This window comes from Oncorhynchus mykiss, chromosome 6 (genome assembly GCF_057628025.1).
Source record: "Oncorhynchus mykiss isolate SJ-2025 chromosome 6, ASM5762802v1, whole genome shotgun sequence".
NCBI classification, from domain to species: domain Eukaryota; kingdom Metazoa; phylum Chordata; class Actinopteri; order Salmoniformes; family Salmonidae; genus Oncorhynchus; species Oncorhynchus mykiss.
Window position 1 is genome coordinate 84,232,501 of NC_143027.1, and position 20,146 is coordinate 84,252,646.

The window sequence follows — 20,146 nt, forward strand, 5'->3', positions numbered from 1 at the left end:
TAATACCCACCCTTTCTACTGTAATACCCACCCTTTCTACTGTAATATCCACCCTGTCTACTGTAATATCCACCCTGTCCACTGTAATATCCACACTGTCTACTGTAATACCCACCCTGTCTACTGTAATATCCACCCTGTCTACTGTAATATCCACCCTGTCTATTGTAATATCAACCCTGTCTACTGTAATGTCCACCCTGTCTACTGTAATATCCACCCTGTCTGCTGTAATATCCACCCTGTCCACTGTAATAGCCACCCTGTCTACTGTAATATCCACCCTGTCTACTGTAATATCCACCCTGTCTTCTGTAATATCCACCCTGTCTGCTGTAATATCCACCCTGTCTACTGTCGGTAATATTAACAGCAATGGAAGGAGGAAAATAGAGAAAAAGCCTATAGTCAGCAGTCCTTACCTGCAGGTCCAGGGCGGTCAGCTGCTTGCCTTTCTCGCCACCCGCATTGCGCTTGTACTCCTCGATGGTCCAGGAGGGCTGACCCCGTTTGCCGTCAACCGACAGGCCTGTGAGCCTGAGGTCTGTGTACAGGGGGCTGCCCTTCATGTGGGACTTGACGGAGGGGGGGAAGGGGTGCGGTGAGAACACCTGCTCCACCAGGTAGGAGTCCTTGGGGGGCTTTGAGGAGCGGTGGACCTGGGGGGCCTTCTCATACTGGCGCTCCCGCTCTGACTGTAGTGGGGAGGGATGGAGGGGGGGGTCAGAGGTTAAAGTTGAAAAGTGGGGAGAGAAAGGGAGAGAGGGAGAGAGAGAGAGAGAAAGAGAGAGGGGGAGAGAGAGGGGGGAGAGGGGAGAGAGAGAGAGAGGGAGAGAGACAGAAAGAGAGAGACAGATAGAGAGAGAGGGAGGGAGGGAGAGAAAGAAAGAGAGAGAGAGAGAGGGGGAGAGAGAGAGGGGGAAAGAGAGAAGGGGAAAGAGAGGGAGAGAGAGAGAGAGAGAGAGAGAGAGGGGGAGAGAGAGGGGGGAAAGAGAGAGAGGGGGAAAGAGAGAAGGGGAAAGAGAGGGAGAGAGAGAGAGAGAGAGAGAGAGAGAGAGAGGGGGAGAGAGAGAGGGGGAAAGAGAGAAGGGGAAAGAGAGGGAGAGAGAGAGAGAGAGAGAGAGAGAGAGAGAGGGGGGGAGAGAGAGAGGGGGGAAAGAGAGAAGGGGAAAGAGAGGGAGAGAGAGAGAGAGAGAGAGAGAGAGAGAGAGAGAGAGTTATCATATAAAAACTGTCACGCGTACATTGCTGAGGTAAGACCAATGTTTTCATTGAGTGACTGTGTGACCCAATAAAGAGACAATACCAATGTATCAGTGTATAGAAAACACACTGTCCTGCAGCTTGGGAAGTGTGCTGTTTAACTTTACCCCAGGAAACCCAGAAACATGTTTGGTTGAATAGTCCAGTTCCCAGAGTCATAAGAGAAAGATAATGCTACTGTAGATATAGACAGCTAGAACCCTGAACACAACACTGTGTTATAGACAGCTAGAACCCTGAACACAGCACTGTGCTATAGACAGCTAAGAGCCCTGAACACTGTACTGTGTTATAGACAGCTAGAAACCTGAACACAGCACTGTGCTATAGACAGCTAAGAGCCCTGAACACTGTACTGTGTTATAGACAGCTAGAACCCTGAACACAGCACTGTGTTATAGACAGCTAAGAGCCCTGAACACAACACTGTGTTATAGACAGCTAGAACCCTGAACACAGCACTGTGTTATAGACAGCTAAGAGCCCTGAACACAGCACTGTGTTATAGACAGCTAGAACCCTGAACACTGTACTGTGCTATAGACAGTTAGAAACCCTGAACACAGCACTGTGTTATAGACAGTTAGAAACCCTGAACACAGCACTGTGTTATAGACAGCTAGAAACCCTGAACACAGCACTGTGTTATAGACAGCTAGAACCCTGAACATAGCACTGTGTTATAGACAGCTAGAACCCTGAACACAGTACTGTGTTATAGACAGCTAGAACCCTGAACACTGTACTGTGCTATAGACAGTTAGAAACCCTGAACACAGTACTGTGTTATAGACAGCTAAGAGCCCTGAACACAACACTGTGCTATAGACAGTTAGAAACCCTGAACACAGTACTGTGCTATAGACAGCTAATAGCCCTGAACACAGTAATGTGCTATAGACAGCTAAGAGCCCTGAACACAGTACTGTGCTATAGACAGCTAAGAGCCCTGAACACAGCACTGTGTTATAGACAGCTAATAGCCCTGAACACAGTAATGTGTTATAGACAGCTAAGAGCCCTGAACACAGTACTGTGCTATAGACAGCTAAGAGCCCTGAACACAGTACTGTGCTATAGACAGCTAAGAGCCCTGAACACTGTACTGTGCTATAGACAGCTAGAAACCCTGAACACAACACTGTGCTATAGACAGCTAAGAGCCCTGAACACAGTACTGTGCTATAGACAGCTAGAAACCCTGAACACAGCACTGTGCTATAGACAGCTAAGAGCCCTGAACACAGTACTGTGCTATAGACAGCTAAGAGCCCTGAACACAACACTGTGCTATAGACAGCTAAGAGCCCTCCCTGAACACTGTACTGTGCTATAGACAGCTAAGAGCCCTGAACACAACACTGTGCTATAGACAGCTAAGAGCCCTGAACACAGCACTGTGTTATAGACAGCTAAGAGCCCTGAACACAGCACTGTGCTATAGACAGCTAAGAGCCCTGAACACAGCACTGTGTTATAGACAGCTAAGAGCCCTGAACACAGCACTGTGTTATAGACAGCTAAGAGCCCTGAACACAACACTGTGTTATAGACAGCTAAGAGCCCTGAACACAGTACTGTGTTATAGACAGCTAGAAACCCTGAACACAACACTGTGCTATAGACAGCTAAGAGCCCTGAACACAACACTGTGCTATAGACAGCTAGAAACCCTGAACACAGTACTGTGTTATAGACAGGTAAGAGCCCTGAACATAGCACTGTGCTATAGACAGCTAAGAGCCCTGAACACAACACTGTGCTATAGACAGCTAGAAACCCTGAACACAGTACTGTGTTATAGACAGCTAAGAGCCCTGAACACAACACTGTGCTATAGACAGCTAGAAACCTGAACACAGTACTGTGTTATAGACAGCTAAGAGCCCTGAACACAGTACTGTGCTATAGACAGCTAAGAGCCCTGAACACAACACTGTGCTATAGACAGCTAGAAACCCTGAACACAGTACTGTGTTATAGACAGCTAAGAGCCCTGAACACAACACTGTGCTATAGACAGCTGGAAACCTGAACACAGTACTGTGTTATAGACAGCTAAGAGTCCTGAACACAGTACTGTGCTATAGACAGTTAAGAGCCCTGAACACAACACTGTGCTATAGACAGCTAGAAACCCTGAACACAGTACTGTGTTATAGACAGCTAAGAGCCCTGAACACAGTATTGTGTTATAGACAGCTAAGAGCCCTGAACACAGTACTGTGCTATAGACAGCTAAGAGCCCTGAACACAACACTGTGCTATAGACAGCTAGAAACCCTGAACACAGTACTGTGTTATAGACAGCTAAGAGCCCTGAACACAGTACTGTGTTATAGACAGCTAAGAGCCCTGAACACAGTACTGTGCTATAGACAGCTAAGAGCCCTGAACACAGTACTGTGCTATAGACAGCTAGAAACCCTGAACACAGCACTGTGTTATAGACAGCTAGAAACCCTGAACACAGCACTGTGTTATAGACAGCTATTATACTACCAGTACTGCAGTACCAGGAATCCTTCTCTCCATGAGTTCACTGCATTAAATAAGAAACACACTCATGTATCCACTCACTTTTCAAGTCAATAAAAAAAGTTATCCGTAAACAAAGTGCCGAATTATGAAGCACAACATTTGTTTTTAATATCTGCGAGCATCTGATTTCTGCCCTGGGGGAAGAAAAGAAAATGCTCCTGTTCAGTTGGAGAGTTGGCCATTTTTCCAAAAGGAACTAAATCAGATTTCTCTCTGCCATTTGAAGTGCATATTGGACTATCGCGGGATAACCTTAGAAATCAGTGTTCACTAACACAATGAAATCTATCGTTGGGAAATTGATGAAGTAGTGTAAGCCTTTAAGTTCATTCAAGTCTACAGTCAATATGAACCCTTACGGCCAAACCAGTCAATCAAAACAAGAACAGCAAGTACAGCATGTTTCTGTTTGCCAGATGAACATCCATTAATGTTATTGATCAATGGAAGACCTTCTCTCTTCATTCTTAAACACACTTCCATGACAACAAAACACATTTCCCCAAATGACCTCCTTTCATTTTTATGTCTTCCATTGTTATGTTATGGTTATCTCCACTGACCAAGATAAACAACGTGAAGAACACATCACTCTACTGTGCAATCTATTGATTACAAGTCTGGGCCAGTAAAAAACACCACATTTAGCACAAATACTAAATTCTTCATGAGTGTTTTTAGGCTCTACACCCCTCAATGCAGGGACGCATCGGGACGAGACATTTCTAACACACCATTTTTTCCCTCAACACCACCATTATTAGTCAATAATGAGCATTTAGCGCAAAACCCCAGACCAGCCCATCTGACATTTGCCTGAATTGACCTATGGCCCGTCGGTCTGCATCAACATTAACAGCAATGGGTAACGCCAGCTATCAGAGTCATAGAAGTGACTCAAATCTATTCCTGTCTGGTTAACTGCTCATATATACGTTGACAATGTGCCTCTGTCTCTGAGGCTGCGACTGTACGTTTCAAATGGACGTCTCTCCAGCCATCTGGAGGGCTGCATTCAATGTTAATTGGATGTTGATGAATACCGAGCTGTAGGGGGAGAACAGCACAATGCATGTCTTAATTCAGGAATGCTCCTTCGCAGACAAATCGATGTGTGTTTGTATGTGTGTATGTGTGTGTGTAGTTTGTTTTGCCAAGTAAATCTGCTCTCAGCTCCTGATCACCCAGGCTCCTTGTCAATCAGGCTTATCTATCTGTGTGGTAGGTCTACTTAGAGGATGTCTCTCAGCTGAGGTTAGTAGCTAGCTGTATCATCTCGGCAGTTGGAGATGATGCCCATGTTTATGGAATCATTCCAGGGGGTGGAGAATGTTGTGCCTGCCTGCCTGCCTGCCTGCCTGCCTGCCTGCCTACCTAACTACCTGACTTACCTAATGAGAGTGACAAGCGAGATGGAAGCTTCAACACCGCCATCACACTTCTCACAATGTTGTTTTGGCACCCTAACCTGACATCCTTATTAACATTCAGGAGTTATATGAGTCTTGCAGTGGCTCTGGTGACAGGGAGGGGAGAGGAGGGAGATGGGAGGGGAAAGGGAAAGAGAGAGTAGAGACGGACATTTGTGATCTGAATGGGGGGGGGGGGATCAGGGGACTGCTTGGTTGAAAGAGACAGCGAGGCAGTGGAGAGGGAGGCAGGAGAAGGGAGACCGGGGAGGAGATGGAGGTGAGATTGAGAGAGAAGAACAGAGGGAGGAAAAAGAGAGTGGGGGGTGGAGCAGAGGATGGAGGCAAGGAGCAAAGAGGAGAGGGGAGGGGAGGGAAAGAGCAAAGAGGAGAGGGAGGGAGCAAAGAGGAGAGGGGAGGGAGAGAGCAAAGAGGAGAGGGGAGGGAGAGAGCAAAGAGGAGAGGGGAGGGAGAGAGCAAAGAGGAGAGGGAGGGGAGGGAGGGAGCAAAGAGGAGAGGGAGGGGAGGGAAGGAGCAAAGAGGAGAGGGGAGGGGAGGGAAAGAGCAAAGAGGAGAGGGAGGGAGCAAAGAGGAGAGGGGAGGGAGAGAGCAAAGAGGAGAGGGGAGGGAGAGAGCAAAGAGGAGAGGGGAGGGAGAGAGCAAAGAGGAGAGGGAGGGGAGGGAGGGAGCAAAGAGGAGAGGGGAGGGGAGGGAAAGAGCAAAGAGGGGAGGGAGGGAGCAAAGAGGAGAGGGAGGGGAGGGAGGGGAGGGGAGGGGAGGGGAGAGAGCAAAGAGGAGAGGGGAGGGAGGGAGCAAAGAGGAGAGGGAGGGAGCAAAGAAGAGAGGGAGGGAGCAAAGAGGAGAGGGAGGGAGCAAAGAGGAGAGGGGAGGGAGGGAGGGAGCAAAGAGGAGAGGGGGGGAGCAAAGAGGAGAGGGAGGGAGCAAAGAGGAGAGGGGAGGGAGAGAGCAAAGAGGAGAGGGGAGGGAGCAAAGAGGAGAGGGGAGGGAGCAAAGAGGGTAGGGAGGGAGCAAAGAGGAGAGGGAGGGAGCAAAGAGGAGAGGGAGGGAGCAAAGAGGAGAGGGGAGGGAGGGAGCAAAGAGGGTAGGGAGGGAGAGAGCAAAGAGGAGCGGGGAGGGAGAGAGCAAAGAGGAGAGGGAGGGAGAGAGCAAAGAGGAGAGGGGACGGAGAGAGCAAAGAGGAGAGGGGAGGGAGGGAGTAAAGAGGAGAGGGGAGGGAGCAAAGGGGGAGGGGAGGGAGCAAAGAGGAGAGGGGAGGGAGGGAGCAAAGAGGAGAGGAGAGGGGAGGGAGCAAAGAGGAGAGGGGAGGGAGGGAGCAAAGAGGAGAGGGAGGGAGCAAAGGGGGAGGGGGGGGAGGGAGCAAAGAGGAGAGGGGCAGAGAGAACAAAGGGGAGTCTGGGAAGAGAGGAATGGGAGAGTCAGGGAGGAGAGAGGGAGGGAAAGGTGCTATAAAAACAGGGGACTGCTGATAAGAGAGGGGGTATGGCTGGGCTTCAAAGGCCACTGAACAGATGGACTAACCTTTACTGTGGGTCTGCATCTGACCTCTGTCTCAGGACCCTCTCTCTATTCACACATACTGCAAAAAACAAAACCTATTCTAACATTAATTATTAACATACCAACGTATCCTCTGGAATGTTAGATACAGTATCTATACAATTTGAATGTGTAATGATACATTGGGGCAAACAAGTATTTAGTCAGCCACCAATTGTGCAAGTTCTCCCACTTAAAAAGATGAGAGAGGCCTCTTTGGTCTTGGCCATAGTGGAGTTTGGAGTGTGACTGTTTGAGGTTGTGGACAGGTGTCTTTTATACTGATAACAAGTTCAAACAGGTGCCATTAATACAGGTAACGAGTGGAGGACAGAGGAGCCTCTTAAAGAAGAAGTTACAGGTCTGTGAGAGACAGAAACGTTGCTTGTTTGTAGGTGACCAAATACTTATTTTCCACCATAATTTGCTAATAAATTCATTAAAAATCCCACAATGTGATTTTCTGGATTTTCTTTCTCATTTTGTCTGTCATAGTTGAAGTGTACCTATGATGAAAATTACAGGCCTCTCTCATCTTTTTAAGTGGGAGAACTTGCACAATTGGTGGCTGACTAAATAATTTTTTGCCCCACTGTATGTAATATTGGGAATGAAGAAGACTATGACTGAAGCTTTGGACAAATGAATGGGCCTGTAAGAAACGCATCATTTTTACCAAATTAAGGTTCTGAATGAAACTTGAACTTTTTAAAATGGGGTGGAACTATTTTCATATCATCAGGTAACGTGAGATTTGGGAAGTGGAACTATCATGGAAAATAAATGCTTCCACATTGCTGTGGATAAATGTATTGTATTCATATTGCTGTGGATAAATGTACTGTATTCATATTGCTGTGGATAAATGTACTGTATTCATATTGCTGTGGATAAATGTATTGTATTCATATTGCTGTGGATAAATGTACTGTATTCATATTGCTGTGGATAAATGTACTGTATTCATATTGCTGTGGATAAATGTACTGTATTCATATTGCTGTGGATAAATGTACTGTATTCATATTGCTGTGGATAAATGTATTGTATTCATATTGCTGTGGATAAATGTACTGTATTCATATTGCTGTGGATAAATGTACTGTATTCATATTGCTGTGGATAAATGTATTGTATTCATATTGCTGTGGATAAATGTACTGTATTCATATTGCTGTGGATAAATGTACTGTATTCATATTGCTGTGGATAAATGTACTGTATTCATATTGCTGTGGATAAATGTATTGTATTCATATTGCTGTGGATAAATGTACTGTATTCATATTGCTGTGGATAAATGTACTGTATTCATATTGCTGTGGATAAATGTACTGTATTCATATTGCTGTGGATAAATGTACTGTATTCATATTGCTGTGGATAAATGTATTGTATTCATATTGCTGTGGCTAAATGTACTGTATTCATATTGCTGTGGGTAAATGTACTGTATTCATATTGCTGTGGATAAATGTACTGTATTCATATTGCTGTGGATAAATGTATTGTATTCATATTGCTGTGGATAAATGTACTGTATTCATATTGCTGTGGGTAAATGTACTGTATTCATATTGCTGTGGATAAATGTACTGTATTCATATTGCTGTGGATAAATGTATTGTATTCATATTGCTGTGGATAAATGTACTGTATTCATATTGCTGTGGGTAAATGTACTGTATTCATATTGCTGTGGATAAATGTACTGTATTCATATTGCTGTGGATAAATGTACTGTATTCATATTGCTGTGGGTAAATGTACTGTATTCATATTGCTGTGGATAAATGTACTGTATTCATATTGCTGTGGATAAATGTACTGTATTCATATTGCTGTGGATAAATGTACTGTATTCATATTGCTGTGGATAAATGTACTGTATTCATATTGCTGTGGATAAATGTACTGTATTCATATTGCTGTGGATAAATGTACTGTATTCATATTGCTGTGGATAAATGTACTGTATTCATATTGCTGACAATAACATGTCTGAAAGGAACTGCTCGTTTAGACTATATTACAATCAATACCCAGGTCTAGAATTACACTCAAAATGTGAGCAGGACTGTCACGCCCTGACCTTAGAGAGCTTTTTATGTCTCTATTTTGGTTTGGTCAGGGTGTGATTTGGGTGGGCATTCTATGTTCATTTTTCTATGTTCTGTATTTCTTTGTTTTTGCCGGGTATGGTTCTCAATGGGGCGGCAGGTAGCCTAGTGGTTAGAGTGTTGGACTAGTAACTGAAAGATTGCAAGTTCAAATCCCTGAGCTGACAAGGTACAAATCTGTTGTTCTGCCCCTGAACAGGCAGTTAACCCACTGTTACTAGGCCTTTGAAAATAAGATTTTTTTCTTAACTGACTTGCCTAGTTAAATAAAGGTATAAAAAATAAAATCAGGGACAGTTGTCTCTGATTGAGAAACATACTTAGGCAACCTTTTCCCACCTGTGTTTTGTGGGTAGTTATTTTCTGTTTTGTGTTTCTGCACCTGACAGAGCTGTTCGTTGTCGTTTTGCTCTTTGTTATTTTGTTCTAGTGTTCAGTTTTAAATAAATATCACGAACACGTACCACGCTGCGCTTTGGTCCACTCCTTCTTTATCAGACAAGCGTTACAAAACTACCACCACCAAAGGACCAAGCAGCGTGGTAAGGAGGACTGGACATGGGAGGACATCCTGGACGGCAAAGGATCCTAGACGTGGGAGGAGATCCTGGTTGTAAAAGACCGCCTGCCATGGGAGCAGGTCGAAGCAGCAAGGAAGGTGGAGGCAGCGGGTAAAAGGGCCAAGGATTACACGGGGACAAGGCTGGCACTAAAGACAGGGACGCCACTCCCAATTTTTTTTTTAGGGAGGCACACGGGGAGATTGGCTGAGCCAGGTTGGAGACCTGAGCCAACTCCCCGTGCTTACCGGAGGGGGAGTCGTACTGGTCAGGCACCGTGTTATGCGGTGGAGCGTACGGTGTCTCCAGTGCACGTGCACAGCCCGGTGCGCTACCTTCCAGCTCCCCAAATCGGCCGGGCTAGAGTGGGCATCCAGCCAGGTCGGAGGGTGCCGACGCAGCGCATCTGGCCGCCAGTACGTCTCTATGGCCCGGGATATCCTGCGCCGGCTCTGCTCACTGTCTCCGGTGCGTCTGCACAGCCCAGTGCGTCCTGTTTCTGCGCCCCGCATCTGCAGGGCGAAAATAACCATCCAGCCAGGACGGGTTGTGCAGGCTCCTAGCTTGAGACTTCCAGTGCTCCTCCACGACCCAGTGTATCCGGTGCCTCTGCCTAGGACAGGGCCTCCTGTATGTCTCTCCAGCCTGGTGAGTCCTGTGCCTGCGCCCAGAATTAATCACCTTATGTCTCCCCAGCCTGGTGAGCCCTGTGAGAGCTCCACGTACCAGACTGCCCATACGTCTCCTCTTTCCAGTGATGATCCATGGCAAGAAGCCTACAGTGATGATCCATGGCAAGAAGCCTCCAGTGATGATCCATGGCACAAAGCCTCCAGTGATGATCCATGGCACGAAGCCTCCAGTGATGATCCATGGCACGAAGCCTCCAGTGATGATCCATGGCACGAAGCCTCCAGTCCGGAGCCTCCAGCGAAGGTCTCCAGTCCAGGGCCCGCTACGAGGGTCTCCAGTCCGGGGTCGGCGGCGAGGGTCCCCGCACCAGATGTGCCACCAAAGTGGGGGGAGCCAGAGGCGGAGGGGGGTCTACGTCCCGCACCAGAGCCGCCGCCGTAAAGGAAGCCCACCCAGACCCCCCTCCTTTAGAGTCAGGTTTTGCGGCCGGAGTCCGCACCGATTCTCTCTGGCCATAGAGAGGCTTTTATTCTCTATTTTGGTTAGGCCAGGGTGTGACTAGGGTGGGCATTCTAGTTTCTTTATTTCTATGTTTTCTATTTCTTTGTGTTTGGTAGGGTGTGGTTCTCAATCAGAGGCAGCTGTCTATCGTTGTCTCTGATTGAGAACCATACTTAGGCAGCCTTTTTTCCACCTGTCTTGGTGAGAAGTTGACTTTGTTTAGGGCACTTCGCCTTTCGCCTCACGGTTTGTTTTTGTAGTGTTTATTGTTTTGTTTCGGCGTCATGTTTATAAATAAAAAGGAAATGTACGCCTACCACGCTGCACCTTGGTCCTCTTACTTTAACAGCCATGACAAGGACAATGATGTGGTGCTGATGTTTTGCCCATCACCCGCAGGCAGCCCTGTAATGGTCTACCCCCAATACTATAAGCCTGGTAAATATATAACAACTCCATTATACCTACAGTAATTTAACATTGTCTTATTACTGTGTGGAAGCTACTGGAGTACATTCCACAGCAGTAACTGCCGTGTGGAGAATTGAAGAGAAAGTCAAAGTTGTGAGCCAGGTTTGGTTGTATGGCACCAGTGTACAGGTACACTAGATTTACTCAGAGTGTCAGAAACAACTGGTTACCCTCCATCTGGGCAATATGCCAACAGAGGTAAGAAGAGAAAGAGAGTGATTTTTGAGTGATGGTTTATCTGTGTCATTTGAAAATGGCTACGATTGACAGTGAGTCATGGTAATGATGTAAGAAGGAGCTGAAGGGAGCCATGCCTTCTCTTCCTGGGTTCTATAGAATCAGGAGTAAAAGTTTATAGCTAATCAAAAAACAAAGTTCACATAAAAAGCAAGATGACAAATGTATTTTACATTTTATTTTCAAAGCGTTTTTCATCACAAAGATTCAAAAGGTGGTTTATATAAAGCTTTCACTTACACTTAACAATTTCAAGAATCTTAACTCTTACACCTAAAACCTAACATTTTAAAGTTCCAGAAAGCTAGAGAACTAGGAGAACATAACAAGTAAATAAGTCAAACATTTCATCATAAATTCATCATCAAATAGCACACATAATATATTTCATAACACATTTAATTTGACATTTCATCAAGTTTATTGTAGATTTGCATAAACTACATTTCTGATTTCAAACATTCCCATTTGTCAATTATATTCAGTAGGGTAAATCTAGAACAAAATCTGACGGTTGATTGGGATCTTTTCATAATGTTTTTTAAACTATATTTCTTTGCCGTTAGATTTAGTGTGTCATTAACATTTTCTATCCACCCCGGACAGGACGGGGTTCTCCTCAGCAAGGCAGTCCCTGGTCTCCAGAGCCACCCGGAGTTCCTGCCAGAAGACTCCAGTGTGCTCCCCAGCTCTGGGCCAGCTCAGGTAGGTACGTCTCTTCACCAGCTTTCTCATCCGGTGGAAGGGGGAGAGCTGCTGGTCTGGGACCTCCTCCAGAAACACCAGGATCAGAACGTCCTTCTGCTCATCAAACAGACGGAAGCTGGCCACCTGGATCTCCCGGGAGCACCACTCACTCTCCAGGTAGCGACGGCTGATCACGCAGATGGTCTTGCGGCTCCCGTAGATGGCGTCTGTGATGTTGTCTACGATGGGTTTGCCTGGCTGGAAGTCACGGTGATGTAGACACAGCTTCCAGCCTTGGTTTCCCTCCAGCTATGGCAGAAGTTCCCTCAGGACCCAGGGCTCATCGTGCCCATTGTAGGAGACGAAGGCATCATACTGATGAGTCACACGGACGTTCCTCCGCTTTGTGACATAGAGATAAGCCTGAAAGAGATAGTAGGCGTAGACCAACTGCCATCTCAGGAGATGCTAGACAAAAGACCCCAGCAAGGTTAAGAGGACCAGAGAAGTGTAGGAGATGAAGTAGAAGAATCCTATATCTACTGAACAGTAGTGGGTGTCAAGGTCCAACAGTTTGGTACCTCCTAGATGGACCGGATAGTTGCAGGTAAAGTCATAGGCATCAACAACCTGTGTTTGGTTTCTGTTGTCACATGTTGTGAAAGTCTTGTCTTGCAGGTCCAAGTAAACTAAAGCAGGTAAAGCATGTATCATTGTCTCACTGACTACTGTAAAGTCATTCTTTCTCACCTGTAAGTAACTGAGTTGAGTGAGTTTGTCTCCTATGAGAAAATCTAAAGACTGAAGTTTAGACAGGTATAGCCTGTTGAGTCGTGGGATCGGGTGAAACAACTCTGTTCTCAGGGCTGTGAACTCATTCAGGCTGATGTAAAGGGACCACTACTGTGGTGTGTAGATGAATGTGTTTGGGTGAAAGGACTTCATGTTAAGACTCCTTGCGCTGAATGCCACTAAATATTTCAGATCTTTAAGAAAGTTGGCTGGTATATTCAACATTCCAAAAGGATGCTGACTGGAGATGATCAGGATCTTGAGAGACGGTAGAAGAGAAAAGGGTGGGGATTTAAGTTCACCATAATGTAGATATTTAATACGATTCCAACTCAAATCAAGTTTTTCTAAGGCTGAACATCCTCTGAACATAGTGGCCCAAATGTTTATTTTACTCAATCTATTCGATGCCAAATGAAGCATTTTAAGATTGACCAAACCATGAAAGGCCCCGTCTTCCACAGTGTCAATTCGGTTGTCAAATAAAATCAAAGTTTTGAGGGATTGTAAGCTTTCAAAGTCTCCTTTATGGATAGATCTTAGCATATTGCCTCCCAATTGCAAGTTTTCTAGTTTTTGCAAACAATTCTTAAAAACATAACGTAAAGATGGGATACTGTTTCTTCACAGATCTAGGAGTTGTAAGTCCTGCAAATCTTGAAAAACATTGCCTTTAATGTCAGTGATTTCATTGTGGAAAAGACGGAGAGGTATGTTAGTCCTGTCAGATTGGCAAAATCGAATGAGCCTAGTTTATTGATGGTATTGTATCTGAGATCCAAGATTGTCAGAGATTGGATATTATGAGTGGCATTTGGCATAGAAGAAAGCATATTGTTACTTAGATCTAGAGTAGTCAGTTGCTTCATTGAGCTGAATGACTGATGAGACAGATGAGTAAGAGCATTATGGAATATATCCAACTTAGTCAAGTATGTGCAGGACTTAAGCAGTTCCTCAGAGACAAAACTCCTGTTGTTATAACGCAGTCTGAGTGTTGTCAGTTTAGTAATATGGCAGGCAATGTTGGTGAGAGCTGTGATCCTATCTTCCCCTAAATAGGACAGTATGAGAGATGTTAATGATGAGTTGAGGCTCTGCAGTACCACACTCATTTCCTTCAAAGACATGTGGACACCGCTCAAATTGAGACTTTTCATATGACTCAGAAAAGATCTGTCTGGTACATCCCATGTCATGCTTCCATTTTGACCAGAGTCAGTTTAGGAAGAACATCAGCTGTGATCTTGAAGATTCTCATTGGGTTCTGGGATAAATCCAGCACTCTCAGTCCGTATGGACTTATTTGATATGTCCTGTGACTGGAAAAAGGTAAATCCGTTGCTTGCAATGTACAACTCCTGCAGGTGTGTGAATAGCAAGATTGTCTGTACCTTCTTTAGAACATTAAGTTGGTTGCCGGTTAAGTTTAACACATTTAAACTGGAGAGATTCTGAAAGGTAGAGGATGAAATGATTTTGATGTGGTTGTAGTCTAGTCGAAGCACAGAGAGGTTGCCTAGGCCCTGAAACAGGTGGTCTGAGAGGGTGTTGAGTCTGTTATTGGCTAGATTCAGCTCCTGAAGAACGACCAGGCCTGAAAAAGCCCCATCGTCCACATGAGAGATCCGGTTGCAGGAAGTGTTTAAAGATTGGAGGGCTGAGAGATCTTTGAAATCAAATGTTTTGATCATCACAATGTTGTTGATGGAAAGATCTAAAGATCTTACTTTTATTGGAATGTCTTCTGGTATGGTTTGGAGGTTCTTCTTTCCACAGATTACTTTCATGTTGGTATCATTGAGAGATTCACGGACTGTGCATTTTTTCAATGAATAGCCCCTTACTGGATTTACAAGGATCCAGCAACATATAAGAGTGCACAGAAAAATACTTGGTGGTGAATATGTAGTCCCATTGCGTATTTCCGGCATGGTTATCTTCATTTTCATCAATAGGCTCTTGATGCCAGGTCCCCCTCGCAAAATTGTGTTTCTAAACTCAACGGCCTTTTCCTTTTTAAATAAAGGTTTTTAAATAAAAGTTCAATAAAAAAAATATCAGTTCATTTCTGGAGGAAGAGGTGACAAATGCCACATATTTGACTCCAATTAGCACACAGTTTGGTCCAATTTATTCTCAAGCTTCTTATGTTCCACCAATCTTCTGAGTATATACTTCTTAGACCATAATCAGAAGGCAACAGATTCACAAGTTGTGTCTCTCCCTCCAGCATATATTGCCATGAGATACAGAAGCATTCCATCACCTCAAGACGACTCAGTTTTACTTCCTGTCTCCAAAGACCCCCCCCCCCCCCCCCCCCCCCCCCGCCGTTTCACTTCCCTTTGATCTCTGTGTGTTTCTATACGTTTATACAGTTGGTTGGACTAGTTTGGAGTGTATGTGTAGTTCCTAAATACATTTCAAATGTGTTATGTAGAAAACTTGCCTTGTTACCCAAACTCCTTGCTCCAGTTAAGTGCTACGCCAAGGCCACGTAATGAGTCAGGATGAAAATCCATTCAGTCTGATTGGTCGCAGAAACTGATGGGTTGGGCCAGACACAGAATATGCATTGCTAAAGCGGCATTTCGAAAATTTGTCAGTGGCTTTGAAACTCTGATTGGTTTATTGATGATCCAATTGCTGATTACTTTGTTTTGTACAGAATCCACTCATTTTGACATCACCACAAACGCCTTCAGTGATGGCAGCCTCAGACTGAAGTATGTAACAAATGATAGAGCAGCGGAGGAATTCAGTTTGAGTGTCAGGCAAGTAGAAAACCCTTTAAATTCACACTCTACAGCCCTGGGACACAGGCTCACAAACTCTGACCTAACTCTGACCTAACCTCCAACCCAAGTACTCCATTCTGCCACCTCTGGTCTCTTGGCCCTCCCACCCGTATGGGAAGGTGGCTCCCGCTCAGCCCAGTCTAAGCTCTCCTCGGTCCTGGCACCCCAATGGTGGCACCAGCTTCCCCCTGAAGCTAGGACAGCAGAGTCCCTGCTCATCTTCTGAAAACATCTGAAACCCTACCTCTTCAAAGAGTATCTTAAATTATCCCTGAACCTGCATGACATGAGCCGCCCTCGCGCTCTCTCCCAACTTGGATGGAAAGTTGTCTATTAATGCCAAAAAAGTCAATCCACCCTCAAAACACTAGCTTACTAGGGATTGTTTCATTATGCAGTGTACAATCTATAGCTATAATGTATACCGTGTTTAGCTGCTATTTATACACTTTTAATAAAAATGACATCAAATCACCTCGCAATGAGGAATAAAAGATGACATGGAATAGCCTCGCAATGAGGAATAAAAGATGACATGGAATAGCCTCGCAATGAGGAATAAAAGATGACATGGAATAGCCTCGCAATGAGGAATAAAAGATGACATGGAGTAGCCTAGCAATGAGGAATAAAAGATGACATGGAATAGCCTCGCAATGAGGAATAAAATATGACATGGAGTAGCCTAGCAATGAGGAATAAAAGATGACATGGAATAGCCTCGCAATGAGGAATAAAAGATGACATGGAATAGCCTAGCAATGAGGAATAAAAGATGACATGGAATAGCCTCGCAATGAGGAAAAAAGATGACATGGAGTAGCCTAGCAATGATGAATAAATGATGACATGGAATAGTCTTGCAATGAGGAATAAAATATGACATGGAATAGCCTAGCAATGAGGAATAAAAGATGACATGGAATAGCCTAGCAATGAGGAATAAAATATTACATGGAATAGCCTAGCAATGAGGAATAAAAGATGACATGGAATAGCCTAGCAATGAGGAATAAAAGATGACATGGAATAGCCTAGCAATGATGAATAAAAGATGACATGGAATAGCCTAGCAATGATGAATAAAAGATGACATGGAATAGCCTAGCAATGAGGAATAAAAGTAGTCGTCTTAAGGATAAATTCATCCACTATTTATTGTTGAACTCAGCCGGTAACAGCTTACATAAATGGGCTGCAAGGTCAATTACATGAAATCAAATGAATTCCAGCTTGAGAGACTCCCCTGGTCTCCTGAAGTCCTCCTTATTTTGTGTGTACATTTTTTCACCACGGCCTGTAGGTTCAGGGTGCGGGCCTGACTGTTTTCTATACTGAGTATTGTCAACCCAGACAGTCTTTCCTGAGACATTGAGCATTATATGTCCATTGCACTGCACACAATTTAAACTTAGTCTTGAATGATGCATGCCAAGATACATTATACCAGAGATAAGGGACTGTTGATATTTGTAACCACACATCTCAAACGCCGGTTCACCAGTATAAATAAATTGCAAACCGTTTGTTGTTACTGTTGAGCTGTCCAGTATCCAGATGACCTGTCCCCAGAGCTTCCTATACAGTTAATCTCTTTCCATAACGTGTTGAGCTGTCCAGTATCCAGATGACCTGTCCCCAGAGCTTCCTATACAGTTAATCTCTTTCCATAACGTGTTGAGCTGTCCAGTATCCAGATGACCTGTCCCCAGAGCTTCCTATACAGTTCATCTCTTTCCATAACGTGTTGAGCTGTCCAGTATCCAGATGACCTATCCCCAGAGCTTCCTATACAGTTCATCTCTTTCCATAACGTGTTGAGCTGTCCAGTATCCAGATGACCTGTCCCCAGAGCATCCTATACAGTTAATCTCTTTCCATAACGTGTTGAGCTGTCCAGTATCCAGATGACCTGTCCCCAGAGCTTCCTATACAGTTAATCTCTTTCCATAACGTGTTGAGCTGTCCAGTATCCAGATGACCTATCCCCAGAGCTTCCTATACAGTTAATCTCTTTCCATAACGTGTTGAGCTGTCCAGTATCCAGATGACCTATCCCCAGAGCTTCCTATACAGTTAATCTCTTTCCATAACGTGTTGAGCTGTCCAGTATCCAGATGACCTGTCCCCAGAGCTTCCTATACAGTTAATCTCTTTCCATAACGTGTTGAGGCCGGCAATTAAGGAGAATGAGAGGCTCAATTAAAGATTTTGCAGAACTGCTGTATTTGAAGCACCACTTCCTTCTGCCCAGTTTCCCTGATGTTGTTAAGGCAACCAAGCTGTTTTTTACCATCCCTGTAACTGTCGCTTTTGCGGAGAGATCGTTTTCTAAACTAAAACTTTCAATCAGTTAATGTTAAATGTATTATTTTTCAAGGCCTGAGGCACTTCTTCAGTCATATTCCTGAAGTCCAAGAAACAAACACTTAATTTCCATATGTACTAGGAAGTTAAAAATGTGTATGAATGTCTTTTTTGAGGGTTAGTGTCAAAATGATATATATATATTTATTAAATTATTAGACCTCGATGACAGGCGCATGGGCCCCCAGAGCTGTGTCCGGTACTCAAGTGATGCTAGCTTAGCTACCTAGCATGTTAGCGCATTGCTATCATATATAGCTACTGTCTAAGCTATTGAATATTTTGTATATTTTCATCTACTGTATATACACTACATATAACAATTAACATAGCACGTTGCTATCACCTTATTACCGCTGTGTAAAATATGTTATTTAAGTCCTTCTTTCATAGAAACCACTTGTACTAGTCCCCTCTTGCTACGTTGGTTTGTGTGCAATAAAATGTGTTCTGTGCATCTGTCTCCTACTGGTCAAGCCTTCTAATAGAGACGCTGAGATGATTATACCTATATTTAACCCGCAACTCTTCCGGAGACCACCACCAGTTGGTGGCACTCTTTTTAATTTTAGAAACAGGTTATCAAATCACTTCATGTTTATGTTATTGCAAACAAAATGTGTTAATCTTGTGTGAAACTCCTGGTGGGGTTTAATTAAGGCCAATTCTGATTCTTTGAGGATGAAAAAGAGTTGGTATTGACAGTCACCTAGGTATTATTAGAATGTAATGACAGCATAATGACAGCATATTGTAGCCAAAATCCTTTGGATCTCTTCCATAAGGGTTCCAGAGTCATCAGACAGATGAGTACAGACAGCCCTTTTGCTTCCTGAAATAAGACAATGGTGTACGTGTTAAGTCCCAACACATGGAAACTGACTGTGAGGAATTTGCTCATTCAGACTCTACTTTGGGAAGTGAAATATTTATTCACGTGACCCTGAGTTTGGAATGTGGTCAGACAGAGGAACTAACTAACAAGGTTAGGGATGGATTTGTATCATGAATAGACGTTTAACCTTTCACATCCCTCCAAAACATTTATTGAAGTAGTTGCAGCTTAGAATTCTTATTTCAAAGGCACAAAACTTTCAACATTCAACCACCCATTGACACTTTAGAGAAAGTGATTTTAAACTAATTTTATGGAAAAGGCCAGGTGTCTTTGTTATACAAAATATATGTTGCCAACTCCCAAGAATCCTGACAGGGAAAAAGACTACCTTCACTTCAAAGAATAAATGACAGAACGTTAATATACAATTCAAACCTCCACGGTGCACCTGTCAGTGCTCATGAAGCAAAGAATATGATGAAATGGAGTGACTCAGGAGTATTGGGCACATGAATGAAGTTGGAGTTCAGGGAAGGTGGAAGCAATACGCTGGGAAACGTATCCAGTCTTTTGACCTATCAGATTAAGATATTTGACTTCCTCTTTTAACCCAAATCCTCCAAAAGACACATACACAGGTTTTGGAAAGGTGTGGGGGGGCCCCACACTGGGCGCCCGGGGAGCTAATTGTTGTGGGGGGTTGAGTGCCTTGCTCAAGGGCTCAATGGCAGGCAATGGCATCTAAGATTAGATACCAGTAACCCTTCGGTTGCCAGCTCACTTCCTGCCAGACATTTCCCATCGGACACGTGATACGAACTGGCAACCCTCCGGCTGCTGGCTCGCCTCTCTAACCACTAGGCTACCTGCTGCCCCAACTAAGAAAATTATGAGAGAGAGAGCGAGAGAGACAGACAGACAGACAGACAGACAGACAGACAGACAGACAGACAGACAGACAGACAGACAGACAGACAGACAGACAGAGGTAACTTGTCTAGATGGAGAGGGCATGCATGCTAGTCAGTTATCCATTCAGTGATCAAAAAGATACATACGCAGCACAGGGCTTGTAGAATGACAGCTCGAGGTCGAGACCCATTTCAATTAACATCCGCTCCATTTGGCTTCGCAGGGAAAGGTCACTGAGAATGACTAGTCAGTGTTACACCTGCAAACTGAGAGTGACATTTCAACATGCTGTTTTGAACCCCCCTTAACCCCGGGGAAGGGAGGGGGTAGAAGAGGGTGCCCATTGGCACAGATCTAGGTTCTGCGTGACCTTCACCTAAACTAAACCATGAAGGGGGAATGTAAATCTGACCTTAAATCATCAGAGTCTATGGACAAGTTCATTTCTTCTCCCATG

At 44.4% G+C, this 20,146-nt stretch overlaps 1 protein-coding gene and 2 pseudogenes across 2 annotated transcripts in view; all 3 read right to left on the minus strand.

Moving 5' to 3' along the window:
* The window catches only part of LOC110506176 (major intrinsically disordered Notch2-binding receptor 1), a 41,275-nt gene that overhangs the window by 11,642 nt on the left and 9,487 nt on the right, over window positions 1-20,146 (minus strand). The window contains exon 4 of the mRNA XM_090239168.1: window positions 423-695. Coding sequence (XP_090095294.1) covers window positions 423-695 — 273 coding nt within the window. The remainder of the gene's footprint in view (window positions 1-422; window positions 696-20,146) is intronic.
* On the minus strand, window positions 11,457-13,839 carry LOC149983138 (toll-like receptor 13; annotated as a pseudogene). The gene has a single exon (XR_016496965.1). The product of XR_016496965.1 is annotated as a toll-like receptor 13 (transcript).
* On the minus strand, window positions 13,967-14,723 carry LOC149983139 (uncharacterized; annotated as a pseudogene).